The following is a 16,633-nucleotide window of genomic DNA, read 5'->3' as shown; positions in this document are numbered from 1 at the left end:
GGGGCCACACACACACACACACACACACACACACACACACACACTCACTAGGGACACAACTTTCTCCCCCCATCAAGCGGTTGTGCTGCTTCAGGCTTTGTGTCCATGAAGAGAGAAACCTCATGTGGTTTCTCCTGAGAAGGGAAAGGAACTGCATCTAGGGAGGAAGCAGGAAGAGCTATTTTATTCGTATCTTTAAAAGTTGCTTTAAAGGAAAAAGAGGATCTTGACTGGGACATAGGTCTTGGAACTCAGCTCTGCCCCCGCCATCAGGACTCTGGGGAGGGGGAGAAGTTGGAGCTGAAAGCTTGGGAGGGGAGATGTCTGAGACTATGTCTCCCCCCGCCCCCCGGCCCCGCCCATCAGGGCTGCACAACTGCCGAGTCTTCCTTTGGGCATATGCATCACTCCCTGAGTGGGGGGGGGGGTTCCTTGGGTACCCATCCCTGGAGAGACGGAAGGGCTTTGTGGGGGCACAGTTGTCTTTGCCCGCTTTCCTCCACGAGGGAAGTTGGGCCAGGTGGCTTGTTTGCAGAGGAGTGGGACCGGCTTTGCCAAAGCAAACAGGCAGGACTCCCTTCCCAGGCCCACTTAATTCCTGCAGCACTGCTGTGGAAGCTGTTAGGACTCCCAGTGGATCCAGGTTAGGTTTGGGTACCATGTTTTTGTGGATGGAGAGCCAGCTGGGGCAGGCTGGTGTGGCCTGACCCCGCTTCCAACCGCCCCATGTCCTGGAAGGGTAGAGCTGGCCTGGACTCCATGCCTGGAGCGCAAAGTGAAACCGAAGCCGGGGCCTGGCGTCTTGGGTGGGGAACACAGAGACGCCAGGCTGGTGGTCCAGGTGAGGCAGGCTTCTTCCTTGGCTGGGAAGCAGTTGAATTGTGCCTGAGGAATGGCTGTCCCAAATTCAATGTGGTGTCTGCAGTGTCGGAGGCCCTGGTCTGGTTTCAGGGTAGTCTGTTTACGGGAGGGGACACGAGGCAGCTTCATCCTCCCTACGCTCACTCGCCTGAGGCAGGGGTCCAGCTGTTGCCCAAGGAGCAGGCAGTCCTCACACTGGCCTGAAAGAAGGTCTGGGTGGTCACCTTCGTCCAAGATAGTGCAGCCAGGACTTTAGGGGAGGTGGGCCAGGGTATCCCAACGCTTGACCCGCGCACCGACCCAACCCTGGTTGTAGAAAGGACAGGACACAGCCCTGGGCTACGTGTTTATGTGAGTAATAAAATATTTACTATAACATAAATATAAAGGGAACTTCCCAGTCTACATTATTTTTTTTTTTGCAATAAAGATACAAAGAATGCACCAAAACATTGTTCCGAAAAATAATAAAAATAAAATGACAAAATTTAAATCCAAACTGTAACAAACAGAACAAGAAATGGAGAAGGGGGAAGCTCCGAACACATCCAGAAAATAAATAGAGATGGGTCAGAAATCTGGAAATCATATTAAAATATTTTTTTTTTCGGATTATTCGGTGTACAAAATCCTCTCGGATGGGGATGGAGGGCAGCCCGGAAAAACCAAAAATAAAAACCAAGCACAAAATGTGTGTACATATCTCACATATTTACATGGTTCCCACCTCACCCCAAACTTGGGGAATTTCTCTCCTGGCCGCCCCAGCATCCCGCATCCCAGGTGGGGCTGGAAAGGGAGCAGGCGGAAGCTGCAGGGAATCAGGCAGAAGGTTCTCAGGGGACGGCTTATTTCTACAGCTGGTTAAAAAATATCTCCAACTTTTTCAAGTTTCGTTTGTCGGTGGCCAGGAGGGCAGGGCCCCGCGGGGAGCTGGGGCCCCAGCTGTGCAGCGGTCAGTCTGCGGCGGGGCAGAAGCCTCTTCCCGGGGGCTGTGTGTGGGAGCGCAGACCCCTCCCGCGTGGCCGGGAACCGAATCGCAGCTCGGATAAAACGAAACGAAAAATGAACACTCGAATTTTTTTTTGTTAGTTTTTTTTTTTTGTTGTTTTTGTTTTGCTTTTTAGGGGGTAGGGCAAGGGAAGGTAAGGGAAAAAAATAAATTAGGCTAGATTAAAGCTTTGGCTATTTCCTGCTTTTATACACAGACGCGGCTCTCGCGGCCTCCCCTCCGGGGCCCCGATAAATACAGTATACAGCGATTTAAATTAAGGGCGCGGGCGGAGTTAGAAGGACCCCAGGAACCGGGAGGCTCCATGAATAAATAAAAACCGTAAAAAACCAAGCCCGGAGGAAGGGTAAGGGGGATGGGGCGCATCCTTGTGGGAGAGAAGAGGCGTGGAGCGAATTAAGTGACAGTCCCCCACCCTCGACCCGCAGGCTCGGGAGTCCGCGCCGGGGAGAGGGACAGGGAAACCCTCCTCTCTTCGTCCTCTCTCCCAGGGAATCCCTAACCCCGTACCGCGTTACCTGTCGCTGTGGGGAGGCCGCTGCCGGGATCCGGCCCCGAACAGCCCGGGGGGGGGGCAAGGGCGGGGGTCGTCGAGGGGATGGGGGCAGGGAGCAGGCGGCGGGCAGGATGCCCGGGGTGAGTTGGCGCGTTCCGGATCTTCGCCCCTCTCTCCCGGGGCTCGGGCGACGCAGCCGCTCGCCAGAGAGGGTCGTCCGGGTGTTTGGTTTTGTTCGAAAGTTTCTGGGCTTTTTGTAAAATCCAAAGCAACCGAACAAAAAGAGTTCAGGCCGCGCGGCGCGTCGCCGCGCGCCGGCGGGGGCCCGGCCCGCGGGGTCACTGCACCGAGCCGGGCAGTGTGTGGTGGTGGTGGTGGTGCAGCGCGGCCGGCGGGGGTGGCGGGGGCGCCGAGGGCGGCGACGCACCGCCCCCGCCCGGCCCCAGCTCGCCGGGTGCGTAAACGTCGTCCATGGGCGGGTGGCCGGCGCCCGCCGCCGGGGTCATGCGCTTCTCCTTCTGCCGCCGGTTGCAGAACCAGACGCGCACCACCTCCTTCTCCAGCTGCAGACTGTCGGCCAGGCCGGTGATCTCGTGCGCCGAGGGCTTGGGGCACTTGAGAAAGTGGCTCTCGAGCGCGCCTTTGACCCCCACCTCGATGGACGTGCGCTTCTTGCGCTTGCGGCCCTGCGCCGCGATCTTGTCCAGGTTGGTGGGGCTGCCGCTGGACGAGTCGGTCTCCTCCAGCCACTTGTTGAGCAGCGGCTTGAGCTTGCACATGTTCTTGAAGCTCAGCTGCAGGGCCTCGAAGCGGCAGATGGTGGTCTGGGAGAACACGTTACCGTACAGCGTGCCCAGCGCCAGCCCCACGTCGGCCTGCGTGAAGCCCAGCTTGATGCGCCGCTGCTTGAACTGCTTGGCGAACTGCTCCAGGTCGTCCGAGCTGGGCGCGTCCTCGTCCGAGTGCTCGCCCACCGACGAGCCACCGCCGCCCGCGCCTGGGTGCAGGTGCGCCGCCGCCGCGTGCAGGCCGCCCGCGTGTGCATGTCCGTGTGCGTGTCCGTGGGCGCCCAGGTGCGGCGGAGGCGACGGCTCCAGCTGCGCCTCGTGGCCGTCCTCGTGCAGCGCGTGGTGCAGGCCGGGCCCCGCACCGCCGCCGCCCGCCGCCAGCATCCCGGCCAGGCCGCCGCCGCCGCCCCCCGGGTAGGCCGCCTGCGCGTACAGCCCGAGCGGCTGGGGCTGGTGGCCCCCGCCGGCCCCTGGGGACGGCGACATGGCTGGGCCCAAGTGGTGCGCCGTGCCGCCCTGCGCCCATGCAGCGCCCGCGTGGGCCGCTCCCTGGTGCACCAGGCGCGCGTGGAAACCTCCTCCTCCGCCGCCGCCGTCGTCGGCTCGGCCGGTACCGCCGCCGCCCGCCTTGCCGTGTTCCAGGTGCGGGCCCCCGGCCCAGTCGCCGCCGCCTCCTCCTCCCGTGGGTAGCCACTGGGGGTGCGCTAGGCCCACGGGGTGGCCCGCGCCCGCGCCCAGCCACTCGTGGTGCATCAGCTTCTGCACTTCGCGGTACGCGGCCCCCGCGTGCAGCCGCTCGGCGGCCGCCGCCGCCGCCGCTGCCGCCGCGGCGTCCGGGTGCATAAGCGGTCCCGTGCCCCCGGCTCCGCCGCCGGGGCCCCGCGGCAGGTACTGCGCGGTGGTGGCCATGCCGCCCCGCGCCCTGCGCCGCGCCGCCGCCGCCGCTCCGCTCCGTCTGCGGGCCCCGCCGCCGCGCTCCGCCGGCTTAAAGCCCCGACCCGCTCGGCGCTCCGGAGCCCCACCCCACCCGCCGCCCATTGGCTGCCCGCGGAGCCGCCTCCCGCCCCCCGGCCACGGCCCCCGCCCCCCGCGTCCGCCTGCCGCCCGGCCGGGCCGCCCAGAGCTCGCCATTGGGCCTCGCTACCGGGGGTCTCGCGCGCCGACCGAGCTGATTGGCCGCTGGGGCTTCATTCACGGCCCCCCTACCGTCCGCGTACCTACTCACGCCCCGGGGGCGCGGCCGCCACGTGGGGAGTGGCGCGGGGGTGGCACTGGGACCGCACCCCCTCTCGTCCTGGCTGCGTGGGCCCCGCTTACCCCCGGCGCAGGAGACTCGGAGCCCGGCAGGTCCCACACTCCACGCGAACTGAATTCCCGCCCGTCTCCTGCCCGGGCGGCCAAGAGGCGGCGGCGGGGATTGCGGGCTCCGGGAGGCGCTCGGGCTCCGAGAAGCAGCTCAGCCCCGCGCTCCTCCCTCCGCAGTGTCGCTGCCGGCGGGCCGGGATTCCCGCGGTCTCGGCGGCTGCGAGCGGGAGGCGGCGCGGGTCCCGGCTCGGTTCCGGCGCGGCTGCTCTCCTCGGCCGCCTCGCCTCCCGCGGCTTCCAGCCGGCACCGAGCTCTCCTCTGCGCGCCTCCCTGGCCGGTCTCGTTTTTCCCTCTTCTTCTAGACCCAGCGTCGCAACTCCGCCGACCTACGCCCGACCCGCCCTGGCTTCCTGCCTCATGCGGGTTCCCCTTCTCCTGGGCTCCGCCGACCAGGTGAGTACCGCGCGGGCGATGCTGCGGAGAGACGGGAGCTCTCGTAACCAGGCCGCGTTCCAGGCTTCCCGAGGGAGAGGACCTCGAGGTGCAGACCGAGGTTCCGGGGAAAACGCCGCCGACGGGGGTGGTGGACATACTGGGCCCACGGGTATCTGTCCCACGCCGCCGCAGCCTTCTCGCTCCTTCCCTTTGCGTGACCGGCTCATTGGCCGGGGTCATGACGGGGTCACGCCCGGACGCGAAACTTGCTCCCGGTGAGGAGTGGCATGGACTTGGGGAAGGGCGGCTCCAGAAATCCTGCGTGCAGGCCGGGAGCTGTCCAGCCTCGCCTGGAGCTCTGGGCTGGAGCCTAACGGACTTGCGAGGGGCGGGGGAGGGGGGCAGCTGAAAAGGGAATTGAGATGGAGGAAGCCTTGTTAGAAAGGTGAGGTGTGCAATTCGGGGATCTCCTCTTCTCCCCAGCTCTTTGAGGACTCCTTGAAAATCCTGAGTGGACTTGGACCTCAGCTCAGCTACTCTGTGCTTCTAAGCTCCACACTGGGCTGGAGGGCGAGTGTAGCAAACTGTAACCTCTACCTCTTTCCTGCACTGAGGCTTGAGTCCCAGGGAGTCTTCCAGCTGATAGCTCACCTCTTTTTTCCCCCCTTTGGTCTTACCTCCAGTGGATCCATTGGAGGTATGGGCCCTGGAGTCTCAGATCACAGAACTGAGCTGGGGGTCCACCTAGACCCTACTGGGCAAGTTAGGACTGTAAATAGAGTCTCAGTGAATGCATAAGGGTGATGGGGGCTCAGATGGCAGCTGCAGTGGGACTGGTCCTCAGGGTGGCTGGGGTAGAGTCCACAGTGACAGGGGTCATCCTGGGTACAGATTGCTCCTTCCAGGCCCTGAACGCCCATAGACCAGCCTCTGGCTAGCCCTCAAGGGATGGAGTGGGACAAGGCACGGTCCTTGTGTGGCCGTTGGCCACTGTCCTGAGCAGTCTTCCTGGGTACCAACCTTGCTGCAAGAGCTGCGATGGAGCTCTGTGTCTGAACCCAGCTAGGGATGCTTGGCTTTCCTGGACTCTGGCCCAAGATGTGGTCACCTTGCGTCACCTTTCCTCAATAAGATCGTAAAGCACTTGCCTTCCTGGCCCCTTCCCCAGGCCCAGGAAGTAGGGCCAAGGTGGGAATTCTGTAGTGAAAACTCCTCTCTCGCCAGCCCTAACCAGGCCAGCATGACACTGAAGCTTGGGCTTCCTACCTGGACCTGCTACCATCTTTCTGGGCAAGAATAACTCTGGTCTAGTCTCTGTAGCTCTTGGTTTTCCTTCCTGTAAATTGGGACTAACATTACCGTAGGCAGCCCACCTGCCTCACTGAGGGGAGTCAGTGGGTGATCTGAGATAATGGGGGGTGAAAGCTCTCAGGAAGGGCTTTTACTCTGGTTGTTTCTATTGTGAGTGCCCGGTGAACGGGCATGTCACTCCCCCTTTCTAAACAAATCTCAGTTTCGTTATCCGTCGAGTGAGGTTGTGAAGGTTTGGAGGAGCTGACCTCTCAGTCCCTTGTAGCTGTGATGGTCTGATTCTATGAATCTCTCAGTTCCCGTTGGAGGAAGGGAAGTGTCTGGACAGCGGTCAGGTGTTACGATGTCCAGCCTTTGAATGGCCACTGAGATTTGAAGAACAGTGATCCATGAGCACGATGCTTTATTGAGTGCTTTTGCATTCATTCACATTTTACCCGCACCTCAGCCCTATAGAAGGGCCCTGACAGTATTATCCCCAGGGCGGAGATGAAGAAACTGAGCTTGTCCGAGGCAGCAGAACCTATGAAGGTCCCACTCTTCATCACGCTTGATCCCATTGCTGTGGGGTGGGGGCAGGTGCCGGTGGGGCAGTGGCTTTGGCTGTCACAGCAGAGAGAACCCACAGCCCCATCTCTGGTAGCTTTCTGGGGGCAGGCCAGGGCCAGCTGGGGCTTCCGAAGCCGGGTTCCCAGGTGTGTGCTGGCTGAATTGAGAGGTGTCTGCAGCAGAGCCAGACTCCTAGGTTACCAGCTGGTCAGCCAGCAAGGCTCCTTCCCAGTCTCCACCCCCCTCCCCCTGCCCCCACCGCCGGCAGCCCTGTGACTTTGGCTGGCTGTTTTGCTGGTTGTAGCTTCAGTTTTGTCATTTTAAAAACAGGAGAGCAATACCTGCTTCTCAGGACAGTTCCAAAGCTCTAGTGTTAGATACTGCCTCGGCGCTGGCAGTGTGGACTAGGGAAGGGTAGCATTCCTTTCTTAGAAGTTTAGACTCTACAATGCATGGATTTAGTCTGGAGTCAACATTTTCTTGTATTTGAGAGTTAGGCTCCCCCCAGAGGTCCTGACATCCTTCTTGCCTCTGCTCCTGGAGGTTCTGGGTAGGACCCCCGGGGGCTGTGACATGCCCATTGGCAGGGATGCCTGCAGTTCAACAGCCCCTCTCTCTGGGAGCCCCACCCTCAGAGAGCCGGCGGGGAGAAATTGGGGCATGGCATTCAGATGCCCACCTGACCCACGCAGACGCCGAATGGTTTAGGCATGCAGATGGATGTGCATTCACACACACAACACACAGATACAGACATGCAGTTTAGCCTAGGGACAAACATCCAGATGCACAGTAGGGACACATGGAGTCATCCTATTAGGCTGGAATTCATAGTCATACAAACAGACACACAACGATAAACAGACATGCATCCCAAAGGAAATGCGCCCAGAACATGCACACAGGCTGCAGTAGGCTCGAGTAGACATTCCTTCATGACACAGAAATACAGGAGACCTGCAGGCCCCGGGGTCACAAGCATGGAAGCTCTCACCTGGCAGGCCAGTTCCCACAAATAGGCACACCCTGGTGTTCGCAAACATGAACACACCAACACACTCACACTCTCTCCCCCAGTGCTCAGACACAAAGAGGCCAAGCCTGCACATCACGGAGACATACAGAAGTATCCCCTCCAGGGAACTAATATATCCCACACAACAGATCAGAAGGCAGAGGAGGGCCCATGCCCAGCTCAGAGTTTGGCCCGTGCCATTCAGCAGCAGTGCGGGTCCCAAGGAAGCAGGGAAGCCCTTTCTTTTCTTATTTTTATTTTTTCTTCTTCACTTTCCTTGTCTGTGAAGGGCAGCTCCCAGCCAGGCCGTCGCCAGTCTCAGAGGCTCGTGGGCCTCCCTCCTCAGCAGGGCCCCTGCTCAGCCTGCCCCCAACCCTGGAGCTGCCCGGGCTTTCCCAGAGCAGTGCGGCCTCCTCCAGGCTCTGGAGTGTGACCGAGCGCCTGCTCATTTGACACAGGTCACCGAGCCTCCAGCAGATGGGGCCCTCCCTGTGGGGGTTTACACCGCCGGAGGGGCGGCAGGGGAGGCTCTGCAGGGATGAACTCCAGTCCCACGTGTTCTCTCTGCAAAGCCCTGAGTCACAGACACCAACTCTGTGATCTACATTCACACTCCCGCCTGAGAGATTCGGACACGGCCTCTACAAGACAAGCACACTCGCCATCAGCACCCGTGCAGCCACATGTGGACTGTAGTGTTCCAGACACACACCCCAGACGGGCAAGCCAACACATCGGCACACTGAGCAAGACCTGGGAGGGAGGAAGAGGGGGTGGCTGGAGCTGGCTGCTTCCCCCGCCTTGGCCTTTGAGTCCCTGTGCTGTGTCTTGTCAGTCCCGTCGGTGGGTACTTGGAGTTCAGGAAACGCTGAGAGCAGGTGCATCTGCAGACCTAAGGCCTTTCATTGCTGGGGGGAACACAGGCTCCAGGACCCTCCCTCTGGATTCCTTACTGTTAAGTCATGACTGCCAAGAGAAGCTGAGGAGAGGCAGATCTGGGCCTGTGGGGAGGGATACTATGGGAGCAGGGATCCTAGGATACCCTCCTGTGTGCATGGGCTTTGAGGGTTTGGGGGTAGGAGACAGGCCCTGCGGGGAGTGGGAGACAGGACGAGGCCAGCCCTCACAGCCAGTCTTCTCCTCTCGCCCTGGATCCTGCATTTTCAGAGTGTCAAAGGGTCCTGGGTTCTCTCTTGGCTCAGACTCAGTCCTGCTGGATGACATCGGACCGGTCTCAGCCTCAGTATCCTCATCTGTAAACTGGGCAGGGTGGTCCCTGGTGGGTTGCTTGTGAAGGCGAGATGAGATCACTGCCCCGATGGAAATTTGGGAGGTGTGATTTGGTTTTTCGCCCCGGCTGCTTGGGGTGAGTAAGAGGCTGTGTGAGCAGGAGTGGAACCTGCCTGCTCCCCAACCAGTTCTTGCTCTGCGGTGTCGGGAACAACCACGCCCACACCCTGCTCTTCCTGGGAAAGAGTCTGGCGGGGTCCTGTGGTCACAGATGCCCACCTGGGGCAGTGCTGGGGTCCCCGTGTCCGTCCGCTGCCTCCATGCAGGTTGGGGCCAGCTAGCCAGATTCACAGTGCCTGCCACCATCCAGAGAGCTCTCCCACATGGGATAGGAGCACTCTTCTGAGCTGTCAAGCCCTCACCTCTTACCCTCTGTACTCAACCCCTCCAGGTGCCTATGAAGGAGCCAGGAGCCTGGTGAAGAGGAGGGGAGGGGCGGGAGGGGCGCTGCTGCCTGTGGCAAAGGAGGAAGCAACAGCCGCACCAATTTAATCTAAGGGTCTCTATTTCTCAGTCTGGGGGAAGGGAAGGAGGGATGGAAGGTGAAATACCTCTTAGGGATGAACCTTCCCTTGCATTTTTTCCCCCTGCCTCAGCCCCTGAGCCTGTGGGTGGGGGTGGGGGTCCTCCCAGGGCATCAGTAGAATATTCAAATTAGGGGTGGTCAATTGCTCTTAAAATTTACTTTCAGTTTCAGCAGACCGGCAGCCTCTGGGATGGGGTTAATGCCCACACTCCGGTTATGCAGAACACGCTCTCTGCAAATCGGTAAATCATTAGCGGGGATTAATCACTCTGAAAGGCTGGGGCTGGGTTTGAGTTTCTTTCTTTTTTTCTTTTTTTTTTTTTTTAAACACACTTTTTATCTGGATGGCTGCAAAATTCACCACCACAGGGTGGGGTGGGAGCAGTGAATGATAATTGAAGTCTTTGTCACCTTCATCAGAAGAGTGAGGTGCCTGCTAGACCCCAGGTGTTGACTCTGTGCCCTGACTGAAGGTGGGGAGTGGGCAGCTTGTGTGGGGTGCAGGGGAGGAAGGGGGTTCCCTTGTGTTTGTGTGTGGTACAGTGTTTACAATAGTGTGTGTGGGGCTTGGTGTGCTTGTGTGTGTGGTGACTGTATGTTGGTGGGCTTGCATGCATTCGTGTGTTTGTACTTCACAGATGTCCCTAAAGTATTTGTGTGCTTGTGTTAGGGTCCCTGTGCTTGGTTGGTGTTAATGTGTGTGCATTAGTGTTTGTAATTGTGTCAGAAAGTGTTTCTGTTTGAGAGTGGGTTCAAAGACCACCCCTGACCCTTCTCAGCTTCCAGGAAGCTCTAGAGAGCTGGAGGAAGGTCCCAACCTCACCTGCTGGGGGTTGGCTCAAGGTTAATTTAGATATTCACGAACCGCTTGGTCCCCAGCTCTGCTCCGAGTGACTGAGTCCCGAGGGAGCCCCCAGCCACGCCACCCCGCTTCCGGGGCAGATGGGGGGGTTAAGCTCTCACTGAAACACCTCTCCCCATTCCACCTCTAGAAGCTGCCGCCTCCACCCATGGACCAGGAACATCCAGCACCCCACTGTTCCTGAACCCCCACTTCTGCACAGCTGAAGTACACACAACTCTAGCTCCTGAGAGGAGCTCTGTGGTTGTGAGGGAAAAGATCTCTTTCCTCCCTTGATCTGGGGTGCCCCTGTGAAGGCTCTGGGAGGAGGGTCATTCTTCCAGCCAAGCTGGAAGACCAAGCTGGTGAATGGGACGGTCTCCCACTTTATGCCCACACTGGGCCAGCCTCCTGTTCCGCTCTCTCTAGCCTAATGCTGCCCAGCTCTGGAGAAGTAATTACCCTCAAATGAGCGAGTAATGGCAGTTTTAGGGTGTTGGGCAGAGATAGGAGTATGGGGATGAGGTCATGGGACTTTTGCCTTCCAGCCAGGCTCAGAGTGTAGGTTAGAAGTAAGACTTAGTGGGCTTGGTCCTCACATCCACCCACTCCTTCCTTTAGCCCCCCCCAGCCCCGTCTGCCTGTAGTCAGCTTGGGGAGCCTGGGTGTGACTGTCTGCCATGGCACAGATACCCTGTACTCATGTGCCTGTGTCCCATTCATCGCCCTGCTCTATGTGCCTTCCTCCCCTCCACATAATAGACTCGCCTGGAGTCCGAGGCAGGGACAGAATGGTAGGGCTCCTTGGCTGTTACAAGTTGCGGGCTCCGGAGAGAGTTGGTCGGGCTCCATGCTGGCCGTCCTCAGCTTTCTTGAGGGTAGCAGGTGTAGGGTGGAAGTGGTGAAGGAGGATTTAGGAATTATATTTTCCCAGGGACCTCTTAGCATCTTTATGTATGTCTGATGGCAGACATCTGTCTGAGCTTAGGATAGCATCTGCCTGGGCTAGAGACAACATCTGTTTGAGGCTGGGACACCTGGCTGAGCCCGCACATTATCTGGCCCCGGGACAGCTTCTGTCTGGGCCCAGGACATGTGTCTGAACCTGGCACAGCATCTGCCTGGGCCTGGTGCAACATCTTCCTGGCCTGGGGGCAATGTCTGTTTGAGCCCTGGACATCTGTCTGACTTGGGGATGTCTGCAGAGCCCGGAATAATACCTGTCTGAGCCCGGGGCTGGACTTGTCATCACAGATAAAATCACCCTCGAGCCTCAACTTTGGTTTGTAGCTGAGAAAAGAGTATATGGCAGACTCACGGCCCTGCTCTCCTTTCGACCAGGCAAGGACCCTTAGGTAGAGTGCCTCAGTCTACCTCCATTTGCAGGCCCTATGGCCTGTTGGCTCTGGGCACCTTAAGGGAGAGCCAAAGCCTACACCTCAGTGGCTCCAGGAGAGTAATGTTGAAAGAATGTGTAAGGGGAATGGATAAGTCAGAAAGTCTGGCGACTGGTCTAGGATGTCTAGGATGAGTCTCCCTTCTTCCAGTCCCTGTGTTGAGTCACGTCAGAGTGCTCCCCCAAGACACAACTCAGACATGTCACTTGTCTCCCGAGAAGCCTTCCACTGCTCCTTACTGTGTACATTGTTAGGTCCAAAGTCCCCAGGGGTCCTGCCTCCGCCTACCCTCTGTATCCAGCAGCATGGAGTTTCTGTTCTCACAAACACACGGGGCCCTTAGGGTGCCCTAGCTTTGCATGTGCAGTTCTCTCTCCATGGAATGCCTCTTGCCCCATTCTTCAAGTCCTAGTTCAAGGGTCCTATGCTCTGGGAAGTCTTCTTGCTCCCACTCTAGACGAAACCCTGACCTCGGCCCTGCTTCCATAGTGTATTGTGCAGACCACCTTGGCGGTAGCATTTCTGGGCCTGCACCATCGTTCCCCTCTGGGCGTCTGTCTGTCCTCCGGGGCTGGGAGATCCTGGGGGCAGCTGGCTCTGTTTCATCTCTGTCTCTCTAGCACCCAGCCCAGTCCCTGGTCTGTAGTGGTACCAGTCAAGAACATTTGCTAAATGAGCACACGGGTGTGCCACTGTGATCTCATTTCCTTCTTTTTGTAAATGGGGGGGGGGGGGGGTGGGGACTTGGAAATGGTGGATACGGGCTTTTAGTATCAGAAGGAAGTAGACACTGGCTTTTGGTCTTAGAAGAAGTGGGCTTCAGAGAAGAGGGTGTATCTTCTTATTCGTACCTGGTGAGCTGACTCAAGCCACGGGGTGCTGGGTCCCAGGCCCAGGGCACCCTGGGACAAGGGCCTGGTCCTGCCCAGCGTTCTCCATCCATGACCAGGGGAAAGATGTATGGGATCCAAAGATCCCACACAGCAGCTGCTGATGGGAGCAGACAAGAGCAGCAAAGGTGAATCCAGATGTAACAGCCTCTCCGTGGACTACGGAGATGGGATTGAATCTAAGCAAGGAGTTCCCTGCCCTGGGCCCCATCCTTGATGGCAGGTAGGAGAACCAAGGCCAGGCTTAGCTGGTGTTCGGGAAAGTTCCAGGGTTCCTAGTTTCGCTTTTCCTGCCAGACAGGGGATGTCATATAAGGTGTTATGAATATAAATGTTATGTCCAGAGCAAACTGTTCCCCCTGGTCGAACCTACCTGGCACCTGCCAGGTTCAGAGGGATGTGGATTCCCAGGAGAGTGGAGAGAGGTGCAGAATGGTGGGGAGGTAGCTCCCAGGACAGGGTCTTTGCCTTGGTAGCTTTTATTCCACCAAATAGGAACATCTTTATAGTTTTTGCTGATGATAAAGGCAATACAGGCTCATGTTTTTGTAAAAATTCTTTACCTCAGAAATACATGAAACGGAAAGTGGAAGCCCTTCATTAATCTCTCTGCCTCACCCCTCATAACTACTCCTACTGGCTATGTCTTTCCAGAACGTGTTTGCATAGACACATGCTATTTAATAATAGCGAAGATTTATTGAGTGCTTACTATGCACAGAAACTGTGCTAAGTGCTCCTACCTGGGTTCATACATTGCACCCTCACCAAAGCCCTCAGAAGAAACTGAAGCTCCAAGATGAGATTAGTGATTGTCGTCGAAATGTGGCGGGTGCTTACTGGGCGCCCAGTGCTACTTTAAGTACTTCCCACGCTGCCTCAGTGTCTGCAGGAGCTAACGTCTGGGAGAATGCATGCAGTAGGCACTCAGCAAATGGTGGTTGATATTCCTGACTTGGAAGTTCGAGAATCTCAGATGATGAATCTGGGATCATTCAGTGGACCCCTAGATGAGAGGGCTCTCGTTCCGAAGCCCCTGCGCCGCAGGCAGCCTCCCTGGGACTGGGAGATGCTGACCCAGCAATGAAAGATGTAGATTCCCACCTTGGTTTACATGTGATTTACATATATTTATTTATGAGTGTCTTTGATTCATGTCAAGGTGCCTCAGTGATTTTTCTGCCGGGCTTCTGGGTCCTGCCGAGGGCGTGGCTAGTGGGGACTGGCTGTAGGCTCGGAGTGTGCACGTGTGGGCTATTGGGTAGGATGAAAGTGACAGCTGTGGATAGGTGGGTGGCAGCTGGAGGGTTGAGTTGTGGGCAGACGGGAGCCCAGGGTTCTGGCATGGGTGATTTGGGCAGCTGCTAGGAGTGGGGGGTGTTTGTCAGCACACAGCAGGGTCCAGCAGAGGGGCTGGGGCAGGGTCAGAGCTCCAGGCACTGGGGTGAGTGACTGGCGAGCCTGTGGGTGGCCACCGTCTTGGAGAACCCAGGGTGCCAGCCAAGCTTTCTAGGTAGGAACTCAGACCCGAGGAACCAGGGCAGGATCTGGGCTTCAGGGTGGGACACATGGTGGTGGAGGGCTTCCAAACAAGGCAGAGGATCAGAGGTAGGAGGGGGACTCACTCCAGAGTTCCTCCCCCTGGTGCTGCCCAGGGCAAGAGTCCCTGCTAGGGTGCTCTGGAGAGGGAGTGCTCTCTGCAATCAAGGCCTTGGGAAAATCTGCCAATCAGCAAGAATATTCTGTGTGCTGGCTGTGCCCAGCCCTGTGCCTGGCACCACGGGGAAGACCAGTCCCAGCCTGCAAACCTTGGCAGGGGAGCTGGCGAGATAAGGAGGGAAGGGCAGGCCCCGACCTTCACTGAAGGTTGCATGCCTGGCACCATGCGGCACTTTCATCCATTACCTCCTTTGATCCTCAGCAGGATCAAAGGCAGTGACTGTCTTATCTCCTCATTACAGAGGAGGGAGCAGAGACACAGAGCTGCAGTGACTTGCCCAAGGCCACACAGCAAGTGAGTGGAGGAGCTCAGATTTGAACCCAGCTCTGCCTCATTCCATAGCCCTAGCACTTAGCCAGTTTCTTTTGCCTCAGCCAGGTGTAAAATAAAGACAACACCTACCTTGCCTAATTGTTGTGGGGGTTAAATGAGCTCAAGTGTGTAGGGAGATTAACAAAGAGGCTGGCGCACAGTAAGTGCTCAATAAAAGATTTTTTTTTCCCCTCAAGTGGTAGAGTAGAGCAAGGATTCTTAAATTCTGGTCTATTGGACTCTACTGTTTGCATGCTACCATGGTTTTTGCCAAGGCTAACTGGGAGGGGAGGTGTGGTTGGGGACAGAGCGTGACCTCCTCTGTGAGTTGGGTGTGCCCTTGCATGGACACAAATGGTCACCAGTGCATGGGAGGGATCATCTGCCAGGCCAGAGCCCCTATGGCTCAAGTTCTAGCTCTGGGTAGGGTGGGGGCACTGAAACTCTCTTGTTAGGATTGCCTAGATGTGTGTATGTATGTGTGTGTGTACTTGGTGAGAGTCCTTGACGGGGGAAGGAAAGACAACTTTGGGAAGGGGGGAGCTCTATGAGCAGACAATGATAAGGGCCCTTTCTCATTTCCAGCAGCAGTGACTGGAATCAAGTGAGGGCGTGAACCATGTGAAGATGTGAGGGAAATCACTCCTGGCAGAAGGGACAACAAGTGCAAAGGCCCTGGGGTTGGAATGGGCTTAATGTGTACATCTTCCTTGGTAGCTATAGAGACAATATTGATTTATATCTTCTAATGTTTGAAGTAGAGTAGCTAAGTGGGAGCGAGATTCACTCATTCATTCATACCTTTTTTGGGGGGGAGTACAGAAAATTTCCTTTATACATATATATTTAAATTGTCTCAATTAAAAAAATATGTATATATTAGTTTCAGAGAGCATAATGATTCGATATTCGCATACACTGGGCCATGATCATGCCACAAGTCTAGTTACCATTCATCACTATACAAAGTCACAATTTTTTTTTTCTTGTGATGAGAACTTTTAGAATTTACTCTCTTGGCAACTTTCAAATATGCACTACAATATTATTGATATAGTCATCATGCTGTGCATGACTTATTTATTTTATAGCTGGGAACTTATACCTCTTGACCCCCTTCACCCATTTCATCCACCCCCCCCCACGCTGCCACCTCCTGGCAACTGCTATTCTGTTCTCTGTATTTATGAGTTTTGTTTGTTCGTTTGCTTTGTTTTTTAGATTGCACATATAAGCAAAACCATATGGTTTTTGTTTTTTTCTGTCTGACTTACTTTATTTAGCATAACGCCCTCAAGGTCTACATTCCTTTATACATTAACTCAACAAATATGTAGTGCCCACGTTGTGCCAGGTACCATCGTAGGTACTGATGGCTGAACGCTTATTGAGCATAGACTCTGTTTCTAAGCATTTTACATATCGTACTTTTTTTGATCTTTGCAACAACACAAGGGTTGGGGAAGCCTGGGGAGATAGCTGGGCTCCTTTTGATTCCTCCAGTCGCTTCCCATCCCCCAGCCATATCGGCGCACCTAGCTGCTGCCACCCAGAAAGACCAGGATCCCCACAGTGGGTGAGGCAGGGTGGTCCTGAGACCATCTCTGCTCCAGAAGTTTTCGGGTTCTGGCTGGACCTTGCTCAGGGTCAGGCCCAGAGCCTCCTGGAAGCTTCCCAGCAGACTGCAGCTAGAGAGGGTGAGTTGCCTCCGTTAATCCCATCCAGCTAGGCCTGCCTCAGAACTTCCTCTCCCCGGGGCTCTCAGCCACATCCTCCCTGTCCTCCCCCTCCACCGCTTAGGTCCTGGCTCCCTCCAGCCCCCTGCATGGCTCAAGCCTTGTCCTCCGGGCTCTGCTCAGGGAGCCCAGTCTCAGCTTGGGGCTGA

General features: G+C 56.9%; 2 protein-coding genes across 2 annotated transcripts in view; one reads left to right on the top strand and one right to left on the bottom strand.

The window, feature by feature from the left end:
• Positions 1-1,227: 1,227 nt before the first annotated feature.
• POU3F1 (POU class 3 homeobox 1) lies at positions 1,228-4,066 on the bottom strand. Its single transcript, XM_025855661.2, has 2 exons — positions 2,392-4,066; positions 1,228-1,904 (listed from the first exon to the last, which is right to left on the bottom strand). Exon 1 carries the CDS (start codon positions 4,064-4,066, stop codon positions 2,708-2,710), a length of 1,359 nt encoding a protein of 452 aa, XP_025711446.1. The 3' UTR covers positions 1,228-1,904; positions 2,392-2,707.
• The window catches only part of LOC141374479 (uncharacterized), a 65,788-nt gene continuing 53,219 nt past the window's right edge, over positions 4,065-16,633 (top strand). Inside the window, exons 1-2 of the mRNA XM_073903581.1 lie at positions 4,065-4,162; positions 4,279-4,915. Of these exons, the coding sequence (XP_073759682.1) occupies positions 4,065-4,162; positions 4,279-4,915 (735 nt within the window). The remainder of the gene's footprint in view (positions 4,163-4,278; positions 4,916-16,633) is intronic.

The sequence above is a fragment of the Callorhinus ursinus genome, unplaced genomic scaffold (genome assembly GCF_003265705.2).
Source record: "Callorhinus ursinus isolate GAN/ISIS: 27379988/994484 unplaced genomic scaffold, GSC_fseal_2.0 scaffold18, whole genome shotgun sequence".
NCBI lineage: Eukaryota > Metazoa > Chordata > Mammalia > Carnivora > Otariidae > Callorhinus > Callorhinus ursinus.
The sequence above is the reverse complement of the archived record's forward strand: the minus strand, read 5'-3'. Positions and strand labels throughout refer to the sequence as shown.

Coding starts and splice junctions, on each gene's coding strand:
- POU3F1 (XM_025855661.2), bottom strand. CDS start 4,066: ATGGCCACCACCGCGCAGTACCTGCCGCGGGGCCCCGGCGGCGGAGCC.